Source organism: Chiloscyllium plagiosum, unplaced genomic scaffold, assembly GCF_037043375.1.
Source record: "Chiloscyllium plagiosum isolate Xiang-an unplaced genomic scaffold, Cpla_swu_hap1 HiC_scaffold_3, whole genome shotgun sequence".
NCBI lineage: Eukaryota > Metazoa > Chordata > Chondrichthyes > Orectolobiformes > Hemiscylliidae > Chiloscyllium > Chiloscyllium plagiosum.
Window position 1 is genome coordinate 66,155,461 of NW_028270141.1, and position 21,314 is coordinate 66,176,774.

Sequence of the window (21,314 nt, forward strand, 5' to 3'; positions counted from 1 at the left end):
GGATTTATACACTTAATGGTAAGGACCTGGGGAGTATTGCTGAACAAAGATCTTGGAGTGCAGGTTCAGAGTTCCTTGAAAGGGGAATCACAGATATAATGTGTCCTTGCCTTTATTGGTCAGAGCATTGAGTGTAGGAGTTGGGAGGTCATGTTGCGGCAGTACAGGACATTGGCTAGGCCACTTTTGGAATATTGTGTTCAATTCTGGTCTCTCTGGTATAGGAAGGATATTGTGAAACTTGAAAGGGTTCAGAAAAGATTTACAGGGTTGTTGCCAAGGTTGGAGGGTTTGAACTAGAGGGAGAGGCTGAATTGGCTGTGGCTGTTTTCCGTGGAGCGTCGGAGACTGCAGTGTGTGACCTTATAGAGGTTTACAAAATCGTGACGGGCATGGATAGGGTAAATAGACAAGATCTTTTTCCCAGGGTGGGGGATTCCAGAACTAGAGGACATAGATTTACGATGAGAGAGGAAAGATTTAAAAGAGATCTAAGGGGCAACATTTTCATGTAGTACGTGTATGAACTGAGCTGCCAGAGGAAGTGGTGGGAGCTGGTACAATTACTGCATTTAAAAGGCATTTGGATGGGCATATGAATAGGAAGGGATTAGAGGAATATGAGCCAAGTGCTGGCAAATGTGACTAGATTAATTTAGGTTATGTGCTTGGCATGGACAAATTGGACCAAAGGGTCTGTTTCCGTGCTGTAGATCTCTATGACCTGGATGTTCATGTGCATAACTCAGTAAAGGTGGCAGGACAGGTTGAAACAGCAGTTTATAAACCTTACCTTAGCCAGCCTTTACTAATAGGGGTATAGAGTACAAGAGGAAACAAGTTATATTTTGAAGTTATAACGGACACTAGTTAGATACCAGCTGAAGTTTTATGTATAGTTCTAGGAGCTGCAATTTAAGAAGACTGTGAAGGCATCAGAAAGGGTTCAGAAGAGGTTTACAAGAAATGTTCCAGAGATGAGAAACTTCAGTGACGAAGCTAGATTGAAGAAGATGGGATTCTTTCTCTTGGAAAAGAGAAAGTTGAAAGGTGATTTGATAGAAGTTTTCAAAATCAAGAGCAGTTAGGGAGAAACTATTTCCACTTGAAAAAGGAATGAGATGGAGAGGACACAAAGCTAAAGTAATTCACAAAAAACATGTGATGTGAGGAAAATCTTTTTCACACATTGGGTTGTTGGGTTGGAGTGACAATAGACAATAGGTGCAGGAGTAGGCCATTCTGCCCTTCGAAACTGCACCACCATTCAATATGATCATGGCTGATCATCCTTAATCAGTATCCTGTTCCTGCCTTATCTCCATAACCCTTGATTCCACTATCCTTGAGAGCTCTATCCAACTCTTTCTTAAATGAATCCAGAGACTGGGCCTCCACTGCCCTCTGTGGCAGAGCATTCCACACAGCCACCACTCTCTGGGTGAAGAAGTTTCTCCTCATCTCTGTCCTAAATGGTCTACCCCGTATTTTTAAGCTGTGTCCTCTGGTTCGGCACTCACCCATCAGCGGAAACATGTTTCCTGTCTCCAGAGTGTCCAATCTTTTAATAGTCTTATATGTCTCAATCAGATCCCCTCTCAGTCTTCTAAACTCGAGGGTATATAAGCCCAGTTGCTCCCGTCTTTCAGTGTAATGTAGTCCCGCCATTCCAGGAATTGACCTTGTGAACCTACGCTGCACTCCCTCAATAGCCAGAATGTCTTTCCTCAAATTTGGAGACCAGAACTGCACACAGTACTCCAGGTGTGGTCTCACCAGGGTCCTGTACAGCTGCAGAAGAACCTCTTTGCTTCTATACTCAACCCCTCTTGTTATGAAGGCCAGCATGCTATTAGCCTTCTTCACTACCTGCTGTACCTGCATGCTTACCTTCATTGACTGGTGTACAAGAACACCCAGATCTCTTTGTACTGCCCCTTTACCTAAATTGATTCCATTTAGGTAGTAATCTGCCTTCCTGTTCTTGCCACCAAAGTGGATAACCATACATTTATCCACATTAAACTGCATCTGCCATGCATCTGACCACTCACCTAACTTGTCCAGATCACCCTGTAAACTCCTAACATCCTCATCACATTTCACCTTGTCACCCAGCTTTGTATCATCAGCAAATTTGCTAATGTTATTGCTGATACCATCTTCTATATCATTAACATATATTGTAAAAAGCTGTGGTCCCAGCACGGATCCCTGCGGTACCCCACTGGTCACTGCCTGCCATTCCGAAATGGAGCTGCTTATCACTACCCTTTATTTCCTATCAGCCAACCAACTTTCAATCCAAGCTAGCACTTTGCCCCCAAAAGCATGCACCCTAATTTTACTCACTAACCTCCTATGTGGGACTTTATCAAAAGCTTTCTGAAAGTCCAGATACACTACATCTACTGGATCTCCCTTGTCCATCTTCAGAGTTACATCCTCAAACAATTCCAGAAGATCTCGGATCTCCAGCATCTGCAGACCTCATTTTCTCTCCAGAAGATTAGTCAAGCATGATTTCCCCTTCATAAATCCATGCTGACTCTGATCTATCCTGTTACTACTATCCACATATGTCATAATTTCATCCTTTATAATAGACTCCAGCATCTTTCCCACCACTGAAGTCAGACTAACTGGTCTATAATTTCCTGCTTTCTCTCTCCCACCTTTCTTAAAAAGTGGTACAGCATTAGCCACCCTCCAATCCGCAGAGTGCACCCTGAAAGTTGATGGAAGATACACAGATATTAAATGATTATTTGAATAAAAACGATATGTGGGGTTAATGGGAGAAAATAGGATAGGATTAAGTGAGATCACTCAGAGAAACAGCACAGATAAGATTGGAAAATTAATCTCCTTCTGGACTGTTACAATGCTGCAAACACATTGTTGTGTTGTCTTAGACAAATACTTGCTTTCAAGAGAACAGGCCAAAAACTAGCAGTGCCTTTTTTAAAAATTGAATATACATGCTTACATACCTAATCTGTGTATCTGAGTAAGAAATAAAGATATTTATCTTGCATAAATTTGTGTATTAAGAAATGCTTTTCCTGATTTAATTCTAGTCTTCTGCATAACACTGAATAGGTGCATCTACAAACTATGTCCAGGTTTTGACCCTTCATCTTTCGCTATCAAGACCTGGAAAAGGTTGAGACCAAGGTCCACAAGTTAATTGAACTATTTTAAATGCACTTAATTAACAGCAAAGGTTTGGGAAACAGGTTCTTCGCTGTGAAAAATAAGAACAGGAAAAGATTGAAGTTCTTAACATAATGAAGGGATTAGATCATAATTAAGCCATGTATGCACAAGAGAACTTTTGGACATCAGAATAGTTCAGTTAGAAGTAGTTCACCAGCTAATTCTAGATCTTGGGTTTGTTGGTTGTGCTGTTGTATATGATAACGCAGACATCATTGACTTATAATCTTGTTTTCAGAGTTCATGGCGTCTCCCATGCTTTTAAGAAAATTCTTTCAGAAGGTGGAATCCGAGGTCTGTGGGCTGGATGGGTTCCAAATGTACAGAGAGCTGCACTAGTGAGTCTGGGAGGTAACCCTAAAAATCAATGAGCTATTTTTTAAAAACATTCGATATTTATAATAGTAAGTTCTGCAAAATCTAAAGACATTTCTCAAAATTGATGCTGCCGAGTCTGAAAGGATAAAGCTAGGACATGTGAAACACCAGGCAAGAAATCTTGCGTATTATCAAAATATGATTACGCAATATTCAGCAACCTTTGCATCTCGTCAGATATTGAAATAGTCTTGCTTTGTTCAAGCAAGCTATGAGCAACATTCAGGACATGGCTATTGTGTGGCAACTTATATCTGCACCACACAAGTGCCAGACAATAATGATTTTCAAAAAGAGAGCATCACCCACTCCAGTCTGATGGACATTCAATGATATTACCATCACTGATGCCCTACAAGATCAATGTCCTGGCCATTACCATTACTGGAATCTTAACAGGACCAGCTATATACATACTATGCCTTCAACAGCAGATCAGAGAATCACATTCTGAGAATTCTCTCATGGGTAACTAGTACCTGCCATCCAGAAGAGGTCTGGATGTCGGAAGTTGGAATTGTGATGCATGATTGCAGCTGCAACACCAAAATAGCGAAATACCATTCAGAACAAAGCAACCCGCCTGATTGGGCTTTATCCACTTACAAGATGGATGGCAGATAGTCTCCTTCGATGACACCTGTCCTTCTTTGGCAAAGGTAGTGGGTTTGACAAGGGCAGCAAATGCCTGGGAACAACATATCTGTGCATTCCCCTCCAACCTATACACCATCCTGACTTCAAGTGAATCACAGTTCGTTCGTTGTCGCTGAATCAAAATCTTAACTGCCTTCTGAACAGCAAGTGTATTTTTGACACATCAACTGCAAAAATTCAAGAATGTGAATCACTACCACCTTTTCAAATGAACAACAAATACAGGGCTTGTCAGCGATGCTCCTATCACGTGAATGAATCGCTAAAATTCTACTTAAACATGATGGATTCATGTTGAACCATTTTAAGTGGTGATTTTGTGCAAAATCGATAGGTTTCTGTGCTGATTCAAAACATTTTCGTCAAACACAAACATATGTTTCTTGATAAATTGGATTAAATTGCATGCTACAGAAACCGTTTGATTATTTTACAAGTCTTTAAAAATGGAACAACCTAGTAAGGCTAATATAAAAGCAAAATAATGTGGATGCTGAAATTCTGAAATGATAGAAAGTAGTGGAAATACTCAGTACATCAGACAGCAGATCAGAGAGGAACTGAGTTTATGTCTCTGGTTATTGAGCTCTCATCAAAATTGGAAAAAGTCAAAAATGGAGCAAATATCTCTACCTTTCACCAATTTTGATTAAAGTAGTGACTGAAGTGACTCATATTGTGAAGTACATACGTACAAGCATTGGGCAAGGGCAATGATCAGCCATCTAACCACTGTAGACTAACCTGCAATATTTACAAATTAAGCTTATATGTAAGGTTGATAGCTTGATTACAGTGGAACTGTATCCAGTCATGAAATATCATCAGCTTCACATCAGGACTTGAGGAAAAAATACCAGAAGTGGAAGTATATCAGTACATTATATTTCAAAAGAGAGAACGATCTTCCAGTGGCTCAGTGGTTAGTACTGCTGCTTCACAGTGCCAGGAACCCGGGTTCAATTCCAGCCTTGGGCAACTGTCTGTGTGGAGTTTGCACATTCTCCCCGTGTCTGCGTGGGTTTCCTCTGGGTGCTCCGGTTTTCTCCCACAATCCAAAGATATGCCGCTTAGGTGAATTGGCCATGCTAAATTGCCCATAGTGTTCAGGGATATGTAGGTTAGGTGTATTAGTCAGAGGTAAATATAGAGTAGGGGAATGGACCTGTGTCATTGTGGACTTGTTGGGCCGAAGGGCCTGTTCCCACACTGTAGGGATTCTGATTCTGATTCATCAATCTTGCATCATTTGTTTTTAGCAACACGTGCAAATTTGAAATGAAACTGGATATTTATAAAGTTGCTACCTCTATCTGTATCAGATGGAATCAGTTTGGTAAATGCCCTGTACTTATTCATCAAGATGATGTCATTAAACAATAAATACAGGATTATCTTCCACACAAAAGTACACTGCCTTGATCATATTATACATCCCTCTGTCCCCAATAGTTTTTTGCATTCCTTTTGCATTTTAAATTTCCTCACCCTTTTATTGATGATTTTGTGCTTAGATCTAACAACGTATGATACAGTGAAACACTTCTTACTACGACACACAACTCTGAAAGACAACAGCTTATGCCATGCCTTATCAAGGTACCAATTTTTTTCCTAAAAATCTCTTTCATTCATATATAAGTATTTCTTGCAAACAACTTGAGTTATGACTCTGCAGTACTGTATATATTCCCTATAAGTATTGTAGTGACTGGACATGTTTTATTTATGATTGCTCATGTCTGATTGATACCTGGAAAAAGAAAATACTATATCTTGTGAAAATCCTCAAACCAAATCTCTTCAATTTGATATGTAATTTTTTTCCATTCTACCAATTTTCCATAAACGTTTTACCATTTTATTAGATGCAAGAAATTGTTTAATTCATGCTATTTCTTATTACATAAGACTCAAATGGAAAACATTTACAGAAGCAGGGTATTGAGAATGCTGGATATCTGAAATAACAATAGCAAGTACTGGAAATACTCAGCAGGTTAAATATTTGTGACAAGAGAAACTGAATTAGCATTCATGGTCTACAACCTTTCATCAGAATTCTAATCTAATGATTTAGGGTGCTCTATTGTTTCTTAAATCAAGTTATTTGACAGATCTCACAAATTGTTTTGATTGTTCCTTTCAAGGGCTTAGTGTTCAGACTTATTTTTCTCTTTATGGTTCTGTACTGCAAAGAAATTCTAAAATTGTCACTTTTAAATTGCAGCCCATTTCATGTCAAATGATTATTAGATAACTTGTATGTTTAATTTGGCCCTGTATATTTTTCAAGTTCTGTAACTTGGTCATGCTCTCAGGTCTTTTTATTTTTCTAGAAAGACCTTTGTTGCCATTTCCATTGCTGTAGTGTTGTAGGGGTGGGATGGATTTGGAATCCTTTCAACCAAGTCAAAGACTGTTTCTTCCCCTTATGGTGTTACTATTTCTTTCACATTTCCTCTGTCCCCACTGAGCTCATTTGCTGCTGCAGTTACCAGTGCGGTTCCTGCTGGCCATGTTAGTACAACTCTTTTGTTTGTCAGAGTTAGCAATGGCCATATTTCCCTCTGACAGCAGTGTTGAGAAATATATTCATCTTTCCAAGTACAAAGACAGTCCTCACAAATTTAAAATTGTCGTTCAGTTAAGTTGTCACCCTAATTCTAAAACTAACTTGTGATTTTCTTTTTGAGAAAATTCACAAGGATTTATTGTATTAGCCACCATCAGAATAGTAATGAGAAAAATCTGAGCAATGAGCCCTTGAAAGAAAGAAAGAATCAAAAGAATTGATTCTTCGGAGGGGGTTTAAACTAATTTGGCAGGGGGATGGGATCTGGACTTGTAATCCAGCAAGTAGGCTAGCTGTTTGTCAGGATGTCCAAGAATGTAGGGAGGCTGTGAAGAAGGTAGCACTGACAGGGAATACTTGCGGACACAGAGATGGGTTCAAGTGCGTATACTTCAACACAAGGAGTATCAGAAATAAGGTGGGTGAACTTAAGGCGTGGATCGGTACCTGGGACTACGATGTTGTGGCCATCATGGAAACGTGGATAGAAGAGGGACAGGAATGGTTGTTGGAGGTTCCTGGTTAAGATGTTTCAGTAAGATTAGGGAGGGTGGTAAAAAAGGAGGGGGGGTGACGTTGCTAATTAGAAATGGTATAACAGCTGCAGAAATGCAGTTCGAGGGGGATCTGCCTTTAGAGGTAGTATGGGCTGAAGTCAGAAATAGGAAAGGTGCAGTCACCTTGTTGGGTGTTTACTATAGGCCCCCCAATAGCAGCAGAGATGTGGAGAAACAGATTGGGAAACAGATTTTGGAAAGGTGCAGAAGCCACAGGGTAGTAGTCATGGGCAATTTCAACTTTCCAAATATTGATTGGAAGCTCTTTAGATCAAGTAGATTGGATGGGGCGGTGTTTGTGCTGTGTTTCCAGGAAGCTTTTCTAACTCAGTATGTAGATTGTCCGACCAGAGGGGAGGCCATATTGGATTTGGTACTCGGTAATGAACCGGGACAAGTGATGGGCTTGTTAGTGGGTGAACATTTTGGTGATGATGACCACAATTCTGTGACTTTCACCTTGGTTATGGAGAGAGAGAGGTGTGTGCAACAGGGTGGGTTTTACAATTGGGGGAAGGGTAATTACGATGCTGTAAGACAGGATCTGAGGAGCATAAGTTGGGAGCATAGGCTGTCAGGGAAGGATGTCGTGGAAATGTGGAACTTTTTCAAGGAACAGATACGACGTGTCCTTGATATGTATGTACCCATCAGGCAGGAAAGAAATGGTCATGTGAGGGAACCTTGGTTGACGAGGGAGGTTGAATGTCTTGTAAAGAGGAAGAAGGAGGCTTACATAAGGTTGAGGAAACAGGGGTCAGACAGAGCAGTGGAGGGATACAGGATAGCCAGAAGGGACCTGAAGAAAGGGATTAGGAGAGCTAAGAGAAGGCATGAAAAATCTTTGGCGGATAGGATCAAGGATAACCCAAAGGCATTTTATGCATATGTGAGAAAGATGAAAATGACGAAAACGAGGGTAGGTCCAATCAAGGACAGTAGTGGGGACTGTGTAATGAGTCGGAAGAGATAGGAGAGGTCTTGAATGAGTACTTTTCTTCAGTATTTACGAACGAGAGTGACTGTATTGTTGAAGAGGAGAGTGTGAAATGGACTGGTAAGCTAGAGGAGATACTTGTTAGGAAGGAAGATGTGTTGGACATTTTGAACAACTTGAGGATAGACAAGTCCCCCGGGCCTGATGGGATATATCCTAGGATTATGTGGGAAGCAAGAGAGGAAATTGCAGTACCGTTGGCAATGATCTTTTCGTTTTCACTGTCAACGGGGGTGGTACCAGGGGACTGGAGAGTGGCGAATGTTGTGCCCCTGTTCAAAAAAGGGAATAGGGATAACCCCGGGAATTACAGGCCAGTTAGTCTTACTTCGGTGGTAGGCAAAGTAATGGAAAGGGTACTGAGGGATAGGATTTATGAATATCTGGAAAGACACTGCTTGATTAGGGACAGCCAGCACGGATTTGTGAAGTTTAGGTCTTGCGTTACAAGTCTTATTGAATTCTTTGAGGAGGTGACCAAGCATGTGGATGTGTGTAGAGCAGTGGATGTAGTATACATGGATTTTAGTAAGGCATTTGATAAGGTTCCCCATGGTAGGCTTATGCGGAAAGTCAGGAGGCATGGGATAGAGGGAAATTTGGCCAGGTGGACAGAAAACTGGCTAACCGGTCGAAGTCAGAGAGTGATGGTAGATGGTAAATATTCAGCCTGGAGCCCAGTTACAAGTGGAGTTCCGCAGGGATCAGTTCTGGGTCCTCTGCTGTTGGTAATTTTTATTAATGACTTGGATGAGGGAGTCGAAGGGTGGGTCAGTAAATTTGCAGATGATACGAAGATTGGTGGAGTTGTGGATAGTGAGGAGGGCTGTTGTCGGCTGCAAAGGGACTTGGATATGATGCAGAGTTGGGCTGAGGAGTGGCAGATGGAGTTCAACCCTGTCAAGTGTGAGGTTGTCCATTTTGGAAGGACAAATAAGAATGCGGAATACAGGGTTAACGGTAGGGTTCTTAGTGAGGTGGAGGAACAGAGGGATCTTGGGGTCTATGTTCATAGATCTTTGAAAGTTGCCACTCAGGTGGATAGAGCTTGTAAGAAGGCCTATGGTGTATTAGCGTTCATTAGCAGAGGGATTGAATTCAAGAGTCGTGAAGTGATGTTGCAACTGTACAGGACTTTGGTTAGGCCACATTTGGAGTACTATGTGCAGTTCTGGTCGCCTCATTTTAGGAAAGATGTGGAAGCTTTGGAGAAGGTGCAGAGAAGATTTACCAGGATGTTGCCTGGAATGGAGAATAGGTCGTACGAGGATAGGTTGAGAGTGCTAGGCCTTTTCTCGTTGGAACGGCAAAGGATGAGGGGTGACTTGATAGAGGTTTATAAGATGATCAGAGGAATAGATAGAGTAGACAGTCAGAAACTTTTTCCCCGGGTACAACAGAGTGTTACAAGGGGACATAAATTTAAGGTGAAGGGTGGAAGGTATAGGGGAGATGTCAGGGGTGGGTTCTTTACCCAGAGAGTGGTGGGGGCATGGAATGCGCTGCCTGTGGGAGTGGTAGAGTCAGAATCTTTGGTGACCTTTAAGCGGCAATTGGATAGGTACATGGATGGGTGCTTAAGCTAGGACAAATGTTCGGCACAACATCGTGGGCCGAAGGGCCTGTTCTGTGCAGTAATGTTCTATGTTCTATAATTGAATTTAAAGTTTGTAAAAGATATTTAGTCAATGGAGAAGTGTTAAACTCTGACTAGTAATACTGCAAAATTTTAATTACAAATCTTGCATTTACTGAACAAGAAATTGGTCTTTGATTTTCTTACTTGATAGCAACCAGATGCTTACCTAGAATGTAAAAGGTGGTGCAGAGTGTTAATAATTTACAAATTAGGACCCTTTTGTTTTGCAAATCCCACTTGTAACACAGTCTTAAAATGTTCCTGATCTGGAATGAAATAATCTGAATAAACTCAACAGTGACTGTTTTTCAATAGTATAAGAGCCCAAAACAAGCAGCCAAGTCTAAGGTTATATGTGTCCTGTATTGCTGCCATTTTGCAAGGAGTCTATTCTGTAAGGATAATCAGAAATGAAGCTGGATAAATTAGCTTCCAATTCAGAGTAAATGCATTCGCTATGTATAAGTTGTCCATCAACCCTGCTGAGAGAGGGTGACTGTTGTTCAGTGATTAGATGCAAGTTCAACTGCAAAGCAACATGTGCAGCTGCTGTGATCTTTATACAACACAGGAATCCAAGGTCATTTGTGCCACTGCCTACTTACAATGCTTTTGTTTCCCTCTTAATAATTAACACAATAAATCTGGATTCTTATCAAACCTTTTGTTTTCATGATCTGTGAAATTCAGGTTTTCCAAACTAACCTTTCATATTACGAGAGGGGTTTCAGCCAAACAAGTAGGAAATTAGCATATTTCAGAAATCTCTTAGGTGAAATATAATATCCACTAATGATTTAAAAGCATATCATATCAGTTATGAAAATAATGGACAAGCCAAATATTTGTTAAGATCTGACTGTATAGGTCATAATTATTTAAAGAAGATAGTGTGTGAAGGAATAATGTGAAGGTAAGAAAATAAATGACAGGACTCCAATGTTAAATTGAGACACCAACAAAATCATTTTTTCTGTGAACAACTTAAATTACAAGCAATAATGAGTAAATGGTTACACTGAATAAATAAGATAATGATTCTAAACAATATGAATTTCTGTGTAAACCTCATCACAACAGAATTAATGCAGTATTATCATTTTTCCTGTGGTTTTCACACCAATAGGCTTTTAAACATATTCATACTCAGTAAAGCATTTCCTTTTCACTCTGGATCTGGCTGCATATACTACACTTCAAGTCTATTGTATAACCTTATCAATATGACCTCCTTGTCTGAGTACAGGCATAGCTGACATTAACACATCACAGTCCACCAGGTGCACATAGACACTCCCTCCGTGTCTATCTTATAACTAAACTTTTACAGATCTGTGTGGCCCTGCCCAGTCCTCCAGATCTCCCTTCTTCTCTCTCTAAACATAGAAAACTGAATTCTTTGCATCCAGTTTGTTGTGCTTAAGCAATGTACTTATATTTTAAAACCAAGCCCACAAGTTTTAATTTGGAGTTCAGCTCAACTCTGGGCAGTTTTCTCCATAACAACCTCAGGAATGTCTTGTTTTTAGAAGCCCCTAAGCCATGTCAAATGTTCAAATGTTGTTGGTAAGTACACAGAGGCAGAATAAAGCATGTTAAAAGCAAAGAGCCTTTAATTCACCTTAAACTGAAACGAAAACTCTACATTTTAATCTTCAACTCAGCCTACAATAGACACCGTTACAACAAAAGGTAACTAGGCATATGTTGACCTGAAAGACTATTAAAGAAATTGCCTTGCTGCCTCTCCTCTACCTTAATACATGCACATTGCCAGTAAACATCAGGATGGTTCAAAAAATCAGCAGTGGAATACCATTGTACATGATATGTACTAACACACATAGTGATTAGTTCAAGGTTCAGATACCTGTATTCTATTCCAGTAAGTTCCCAATCAAAACAGCAATGACACAGAGAAGTGACAAGCTACAACAGAAGCTTCTACAGTTGGAATGCACTGCGATCAGAAGCTATCCTTGAGCTAATTCAGTGTAGGTGTAGCTGATACCAGGGAGTAAAATCACTCATTCTCACCCTTTGGCCACTGCAACTCATCATCAAGGGAAACCAAAACCAATTGGAACGCTTAAAGTATAATGCCATAACAATGAAAAATGGTACAATGCAATAATCATTTTTAGTTCAAGATATACTGAAAATATGTTGTTTCTTACAAATTAACAGATTTGATATACCTTTTTAAAACTTTTGCTCAGCATTTGTTCAGGATTTGTTGCTGCCACCATGGGAACCCCTGCTGATGTCATTAAAACTAGAATCATGAATCAGACAAGAGATAAACAAGGAAGGCAAGTAAGATAAATTAAATTTGTATTGGGGTAAGAGTGTCCTTCAATGCATTTCTTATTAGAATTCCAATCCCAGTATGGTGTCCCGCATGGAGTGGGGATACCCGGTCTACAGGGGGTTGGGGGTGTGGTAGGAGATGTAAGGGTTTCGGGCAACTGTTGTTTGGAGAGGTGAATTGGTAAGAGGTGGCAAAGGCTTGAATCAGTTAACCAGGAAAGATCAGAGGATTAAAAACCTTTAGCTTAATTGAAGTAGAATCTTTTGAATTCTTTTCCGTAAATGGATCGTTTTGGGCGATTGCAGGTAACTTGACATTCGGATTCCTGAATTTCCTGGGCAATTTCCACAGCTGTGTCAGGAATTCTGCATGGTTCCAACATGCAACTCCAGTCAAGTATTTGAATGTGGCAGCTTTGGGTAGGCTCGGAATTAAAAATGTCCTATGGAAACCAGTTCATGGTAGTCATCCCAGCTCTCAGTATGGATGTTGCAGTCAGCATGAACATTTAACAGTTAACTTCACTTAAATTCACTTAAACAAGGTTTATTCAGAGTTGGAAAATTCTGAAAAAACAAGATCTTTATGTCCTGTTGAAGCATCTTCTTTAAAGTTGAACTTTTCGTCATCAACTCTGTAGCCATTTAATGTTCTGTTAAATAAAATCATTGTTTTTTGCATTCATTTTCAATTGGTTTATGCCTCATTGCACATCACTATAAATCATAGAATCACACAGTATAGAAGAGACCCTACAGACCATCAAGTCTGTACCGCCAAGAGGCAGTAAGGATCTAAAAAGCATTGTATAGAAAGCTTAAAAAAATTATTTTTATTTCATTGATTCCAAGAGTTCCATATTTGTTCATTTTTGCTACTAGGGGTTTACTATACACATCCACAATGGATTGTCTGATGCAGACAGTAAAGAAAGAAGGATTGATGTCATTGTATAAAGGATTTCTGCCGACCTGGGCAAGGATGGTAAATGTTTCTGTATCATTTAAAAATATACCCTTCTACAGCTTTTGTGGTTTTTGTATTAACTAGATTTTAATTTCTGTTTCAGGCACCTTGGTCATTGACATTCTGGCTCACGTTTGAACAAATCAGAAAAATCACAGGCCTCAATTCATTTTGACACCATTGCAGAGCAGATTGTGATTTAACTTCTGTGAAGTTCCCTTTGAGGACTGTATCATCGAGCACCATGCAGCTTTGGGTAGGCTCGGAATTAAAAATGTCCTATGGAAACCAGTTCATGGTAGTCATCCCAGCTCTCAGTTTGGATGTTGCAGTCAGCATGAACATTTAACAGTTAACTTCACTTAAATTCAGTATACTTTTGTGTCAGGAAGATTCAGCTGTATATTACTATAAATGATTAAAATACTGAAGTTTTGTATTAATTTGATGGCTGTGAAAGATATGAGGACATGTTCTAAAACTAGAGAGGGCTAAGCTGATAGGACAGAGCCCACTAGTTGGTCACTAGTCAGGAGGGATTTGTTCTGAGAGATCTCAATATTGACCCTGGACTCTTCGAAGTCTCATGGTATCAAACTAAATATAACAATGAAAATTACCTGCAGTTGGAAGAAACAGCGCACGGTGGCACAGTGGTTAGCACTGCTACTTCACAGTGCCAGAGACCCGGGTTCAATTCCCACCTCAGGCGACTGACTGTGTGGAGTTTGCACGTTCTCCCCGTGTCTGCGAGGGTTTCCTCCGGGTGCTCCGGTTTCCTCCCACAGTCCAAAGATGTGCAGGTCAGGTGAATTGGCCATGCTAAATTGCCCGTAGTGTTAGGTAAGGGATAAATGATGGGGTATGAGTGGTTTACGCTTCGGTGGGTTGGTGTGGACTTGTTGGGCTGAAGGGTCTGTTTCCACACTGTAATCTAATCTAATCTAATTAGATGAGGGGAACAAAGGCACAGAATGTAGGCTTGGTGATGGACACTGAAGTCTCCTACCTAGACTGGGTCAATAATACTAACTGAACTGGCTAAGTTCTTACTGCTTGCCTGGGCATGGTGCAAATGGTGAGGGAACGAACAAGAGAACTAAAGCTATGGAACCTTGTCTTGACCACCTTACCTATTGTGGACATACCTGTCCATGACATCGTAGATAGGAATGGTCACTGCACAGTCATTGTGGAGACATCTTCTCACTAACAATGACTTCCAATGTGTTTTGTAGCACTACCCCTGTAGTAAAGGGGATAGATTCAGCTTCAAGCTGTGCATCCCTGAGGTACTGTAGGACATCAGCAACAACTGAATTGTATTCGACCACTATCTAATCTTATAGGCCTCTACCATTACCACTAAGCCATGGGACTGAGTGCAGGAAGTCACTCCAGAAGCAATAGGCACACCTAAAATGAGGTGTTTACTGGAGATGCTACAACACAGGACTATTTCATTGCTAAACAGGAGGAAGTAACTTGTAACAAACAGAGCTTAATGATCCCTAACCAACAAATTAGATCAAAGCTTTGCATTCTTGCCACATTTATTAGTGAATGGTGGTGGACAATCAAAACAACTAATAGGAAGAGTAAGCTGCACGAACATCTCCATCCTCAATGAGCTCTAAACTGTCACCATTATAGTAAAAACGTATTATCGGTATTCAGCCTCATTCTTCTGATTGCCATACCTGAGACCTATCATGCGCCCAACATGGCTTTTAAAATGTGCAAAAACTGACCTACAATGGCTGCTTTCATCACCTGACCTGGTCAAGCAAAGTTCATGAATCCATCAGTAAATGAAGATCAATCCAAGCTGACATTTGGATCTATGTCTCCTTTTTGTAAGTTCCAGATGAAAGTCACCTGCAGATCGTCGAACTTGAAAAAAGACAATGGAACAAGACTCCAGAATTCATACTGAATTGTATTTCAGCAGCTGCTTTTGAGCAGCACAATGGATTTGTAAGCAAGAACTGTACGATACACATGTTCTCCCTTTCTCTCTGACTCTGCCTTTCTCAACCTAAATCAGTGCCCAGTATAAAAGCCACTTGGGTGAACCATCATTTACTGAGAACTCTAGATCTACGTACTTTATCATTGTAGTACAATGTCAATAATTAAAAAACTGACCTCTGGTTTAAAATTTAGTACCATACCAACTCTTAAAAACGTTAAACTCCAAGCCTTAAACTTTAAACAGGCCTTTACCCTCGTGTCTGGATTTGACACCCCTCTCTCTTTATAAATGAATTACCTTTGTTTGTGCATGTATCTAATGTTGCATTCCTATTATTCTTTTTGGAGTCATAGATAATAAAATTCATTTTTCACTTAAGAAAACCTTGTAATTTGGCTCCTTCATTTTATTTTGTATTATGTTCTAATTGAAAAGAAGTATCTGCGTTCTAAAAAGTGAAATAAAAATATTTGTTGTGACTAAAAAAGAGGGGAGCTGATTTCCTACTTCTCACCTCATTGTAATAAACACATAAACGCATGGCTAGGAAGGAGATACCACTTCCGAGTGAGTACAGAGGAACCTTGATTATCTGACATTTGATCAGCCAAATTTTGAGTTATCCAGACAAGATCGCAAGGTCCCAATGCTTGGCTAAACTGTATTATCCGAATATTTGATTATCCGAACAAAATACTTCCCGTCCACATTATTTAGATAATTGAGGTTCCTCTGTATATGGTTTGGGATTTTTGAAGGAGTGTGGGAATTTGGTGCAGAGGGTACGAGATGCTTTTTGTTTGCTTTTTAAATTCATACTTTATCAGTTTTTTTTAACAGGATAAATTAGAGTCTAGGTTTTGAGGGTCCAACACGAAGCAAAGTGTGATGTTACAGGAAAACTATAAGTTCATTGGTTGGTAATAGCTACTAATTTGACGATATATTTCTAGGTTACTTTCTGATTGAGGTAAATGGGAGAAATATTACAAACTAAAAAATAGTAGGACATTTTTAAAAAAGTGTTAACTAAGTAAATAAAATGGAGATGGAGGGTCAGGCAATGTGTTATAGGTACTGGTGGTCCTCATTGTAGTTCACAGTGAACACATCTGTCTCAAGTGTTGGAAGTTTGAGGACCCCTGAATCAGAGGTGATGATCTCAGATCTGAGCTTTAAACACTGTGACACGTCTGGAAGGGGGAGAGTTACCTGGACACACTCTATTTCAGAGTCAGTCACACCCTTTTAGATTAACTACCTAGAATTGAGTCAGTGGTTAGAGTCAGGAGGGTGTGACAATGAGCAAGTAAATTGAGGGATCCAGGACGTTTGTGATTCTTGTTGTCTTGTGGGTGCAAGTGGGATCTGTAGGGAAGTTGAGAAAACTGACCATAACACTGGTAAAGGGAGCCATTCAAGAGGGGGGAGAAAAGAGAAATGAACACAAAAGGAAATGTGCAGCAGACATTTTCTGAAAAAAACAAGGTAGTAGCACTGCATAAGTATTAATTGCATTTGGAATGATGTTACTATTTTTAAGTGAGTGTAACAAAAAGTTCCCTTGCAGCGAATTGTACTGAAACTGAATATTTTTCAATTGGCTAGATGATGGTGGCTCTAATGCTTAAGACCATTGAAAACAAAGTAGCCTGTTTGATTAGCATTCTTTCCACCACTGGCACTGCCAGCTTGGAGATGCCAAGTCTTCAACAATACCTTCCAATCTTGCAACCTTTACCATCCAGAAGTTAGTAGCAGTTACATGGGAGTAAACTTGCTAGTTCCCCCAAAACCCACATTATCCTTATTTGCAAGTATATCATTGTTCCTTCAATATCACCAGATTAATATCCTGAAGTTCCCAGTCCAACAGCAGCATGGATGTATTAGTACTGCAAGTATCATGCAGTTCAAAAAGGCAGCTAGTCTGATTCAATTTGCTAAACAAGCTGTATAAATTACTGATTTTTTTTTTTAAAGAAAGTCTTTAGCCACTATCGTCATCTTCTTAACAACATTCAAATGTAAACTTGGTACAGTACTGTACATCCATATTAAGTTATCATAATTCCAAATTCAGTGTTTACTTCTATTGTGAATAAATTTGGTGTGACATTAAACCTATATGTTTAAAGGATACAATCTCCTCTTGATTAGCAGCTTTTGAAGATATATCCATGTATCTTACCAGCTATTAGTAGTTGGTAAAGCATACATCTTCCATGAACAGCCAAACATTTAGATCTTTTGGAGGGTAAAATGTCACCAATACTGTCCAATACAACATTGACTCCTTTTGAAGAGAATATAAAAGGTTAAGTCTTACATTTTATGGATTAAATGATCAATCATTTTTCTTAACTTACTGCATCATTCAAAGTATTCTAAATTGAGAACTGTTATCCTCCTTTTACCTTCCACCTTCAGTGGAGCCCTGTTAATGAAAGTGCAAGTCCAACTGGAATTATTATGCTCAGGTTAATGATTATTACAGAACAAGAGCAAGAATAAATGTGTTGTAGTTAACTGCAGATCTGACTTTTTTCTTTGGCAAAATAGATAAGATGTTAGATATTCATTCAAACACAAAATTCCAACTTCAGTCTCTGTTTAGTCTGATTTATTTCATTCACTGTGGCAGTCAGTACTAGTTCTGGTGATTAATGTACACCGGTGGAGAGGATTCAGAGAACACATCAGTAAAGACCGAAGCCAAAATTTCTGCAGAAATACCTGCTGTAAGCATTTGGGTTTTGAATATAGGTATGGCTCCTCAACAATACTGCCACAAAACTAGGCATTTGGGCAAGATTATCCAGGTCTACCATTAGTTGCCAGAACATTGACTTCAAAAGAGGATGATGAGATATAATTAAATCAATCAGCCAATCTTAATAATTCACCACCGATTAAACAATAGAACACTTTTTTTCTGAGAAATCTAGTTCAATGCAGTGACTGCCCCAATTTCTATCCAAATGCAGTTTCTCCAGGGTCCCTGCAGTTACACTTCTGTCAGCTAAATAGGTGGGCGAAAGTGAGGACTATAGATGCTGGAGATCAGAATCAAGATTAGAGTGGTGATGGAAAAGCACAGCAGGTCAGGCAGCCGAGGACCAGGAAAAATCAACGGTTACTGAAGGCTCCTGCCCGAAACATCGATTTTTTTTTTCCTGCTCCTCGGATGCTGACTGACCTGCTGTGCTTTTCCAGCACCACTTTAATCTTGACTCTGCTGAATACCTACTATACCTACACCACTTGCTCCAGTGTGGATCAGCACTAGCTCACCTCTATACACTTTTAGCTAAGAAAATGGGCCTGGTGCTGGCAGGTGGGACTAGATTGGGTTGGGATGTCTGGTCGGGTTGGACCGAAGGGTCTGTTTCCATGCTGTACATCTCTATGACTCTAAAACAATCCAGACGTTTAGCTAAACCTGAAGCCAAGTTAGTGATATTCAATATTGTTTTAAAAAGGCTTTTTTACTAGCAATGTATTTTATTTCTCTCTAAATATAATTTTAATAAGGATTGATGAGGAAATAAATCTATACTGTAGATAATTAATGAAAAAACTAGCACTGGGATTTGTAACAGCTGAGAAAAGGTTATACTGTAGGATACTCCTTGCATCATGTCAGTTCTAGAATAATTGTTTGGGATTAATTGATATTATTAGTCAACAACTCCATTATCATATATATTTACAATAGAAGGCCACCTCGATGGAACTTGACTTTTTGTGGTCTTGCAATTCCTATGTAAACATAATAGTAGGTTGTATACACAGGAATGGAGTATAAATTTATAGAGATTTTGTTTTTGTTGCATTAGACTTTTCAGGTCAGTTTGTCATCCTTAAGACTGACCAGGCAAATACAAAAAGATTCCAAGTATCACAATGTACAGTTTAAGAAAAGAGCTTTTTCTCTGGAAAATATGTAATCTAAATCTGGAGTACCTTGCGAAGTATTAGTCACCTTTTTAAGGAAGGATGAAGGTGCTTTGGATATAGTTCAGAGAATGTTTATTAGATTGATACTTAAAGTGAGGATTGTTTAATGAGGCAAAGTTGGAGAGACTTAGACTTGTATCTGCTGGAATTTAGAAGAATAAAAGGTGACTTGATTGAACCATATAAAGAGGAGTTTTGACAGAGTCAATATGGAATGCATGTTTCTCAGGAAGAAGGGCTTATGCCCGAAACGTCGATTCTCCTGTTCCTTGGATGCTGCCTGACCTGCTGCGCTTTTCCAGCAACACATTTTCAGCTCTGATCTCCAGCATCTGCAGCCCTCACTTTCTCCTCCTACTTCTGTTTGTATCTTGTATGTTCACATGTAAGAAAGGTCCTGACGTTATTAGGGAATTGCCAAATTGATTTAAACAAATAGTTTATTCTAGAGAAGAGCTTATGCTTTCAATCAAATAAGCAGCAATCTTGCAATTTTGAAGCAAACAAAATAAATTCACATCCATCATGGGAAATTATGGAAATGAATTCAAAAAGTAAGATCCACAATAAGAAAGCTATCACCTTGATTGATTGATTTTTTTTAACAACAGTTCACTCAAGACCTCGAAAGAAGCAAGCCTATTGGCCCTATCTCACTTGACCTATACATGATCTCAGCACAATTCCTTGGGACTAACTATTCGTTCTTCTCTATGGTATTTACCAGCAAGTCACTCACTTCTACCAACAGTTTAATAAAATCTTGATAGCTTAATTTTGGAAGCACAAAGAGAAGGTACTGTACAGCAACCAAGAAGATTATTATGCTTAGGAAGAAAACCAAGAAAAATTGTTCATTTTTTTGTAGACATACTGTAATTACAAAACTAAGAGTGTTGTGGAAAAGATGGCACTCACTGACACTTAAGTCTGGGGGTTACCAAAGGAAAGCTGTCATCATGTCACACCAAGAAAAACTATAATACAAGTGATCAATGATGCATTAGATATAAATGCCAAGTCAATCTCACAACCATTGTTACTTTGTTGTACTGTAATTTAAGCCAAACGCAAAACAACAATTTAAAGCGTAATTTTCCTCGTGGGCAATGAACATCAAAGAATGTATTGAACAGCTATATTTCACAAGTCAATTTTTTCAGAGATCTTTTTGAGAAAGTAAAAGTTTCATTCTTTATGGAGCTTTTTTCATTGAAGTGGGGGATTGAAGTGATGAGAATCACTATTTCAAAAAGTGAAACAACGTCAATAGTTAGTTCTTCATCAATGTCATAATAGAAGCGGATCAAATATACTAACAATCAGTCATGGAAAATCTCACCTAAATATTGCCACACCTTGACTCAACTCGTTTGAGTATCCCATGCAGAGCTTGGAAATCAATCAAAAATTGCTCCTCAACCTGCAATCACGGATACCCTCCCTTGTGTCTTTGCTGCCAGAGAATAAAGGGTGTGGAGTACTGAGCATCATCCTATTAAAACTTACATGCAATTTCAAAGGGAGTAGAGTGGGTACCTATTTGGGCGTGAAAGCTGAGCTAACTGAAATCAACTCAGATAGAGTCATAGAGATGTACAGCATGGAAACAGACCCTTCGGTCCAACCAGTCCATGCCGACCAGATATCCCAACCCAATCTAGTCCCACCTACCAGCACCTGGCCCATATCTCTCCAAACCCTTCCTATTCATATACCCATCCAAATGCCTCTTAAATGTTGCAATTGTACCAGCCTCCACCACATCCTCTGGCAGCTCATTCCATACACGTACCACCCTCTGCGTGAAAAAGTTGCCCCTTAGGTCTCTTTTATATCTTTCCCCTCTCACCCTAAACCTATGCCAGCTAGTTCTGGACTCCCCGACCCCAGGGAAAAGAATTTGCCTATTTATCCTATCCATGCCCCTCATGATTTTGTAAACCTCTATAAGGTCACCCCTCAGCCTCCGACACACCAGGGAAAACAGCCCCAGTCTGTTCAGCCTCTCCCTGTAGCTCAGATCCTCCAACCATGGCAACATCCTTGTAAATCTTTTCTGAACCCTTTCAAGTTTCAC

At 39.6% G+C, this 21,314-nt stretch overlaps 1 protein-coding gene across 1 annotated transcript in view; it reads left to right on the plus strand.

Moving 5' to 3' along the window:
• The window catches only part of slc25a27 (solute carrier family 25 member 27), a 33,290-nt gene extending 17,536 nt beyond the window's left edge, over positions 1-15,754 (plus strand). Inside the window, exons 6-10 of the mRNA XM_043682876.2 lie at positions 3,458-3,570; positions 5,769-5,853; positions 12,242-12,334; positions 13,215-13,317; positions 13,403-15,754. Coding sequence (XP_043538811.1) covers positions 3,458-3,570; positions 5,769-5,853; positions 12,242-12,334; positions 13,215-13,317; positions 13,403-13,474 — 466 coding nt within the window. The 3' untranslated portion in view covers positions 13,475-15,754. The remainder of the gene's footprint in view (positions 1-3,457; positions 3,571-5,768; positions 5,854-12,241; positions 12,335-13,214; positions 13,318-13,402) is intronic.
• The last annotated feature ends 5,560 nt before the right edge of the window (positions 15,755-21,314 follow it).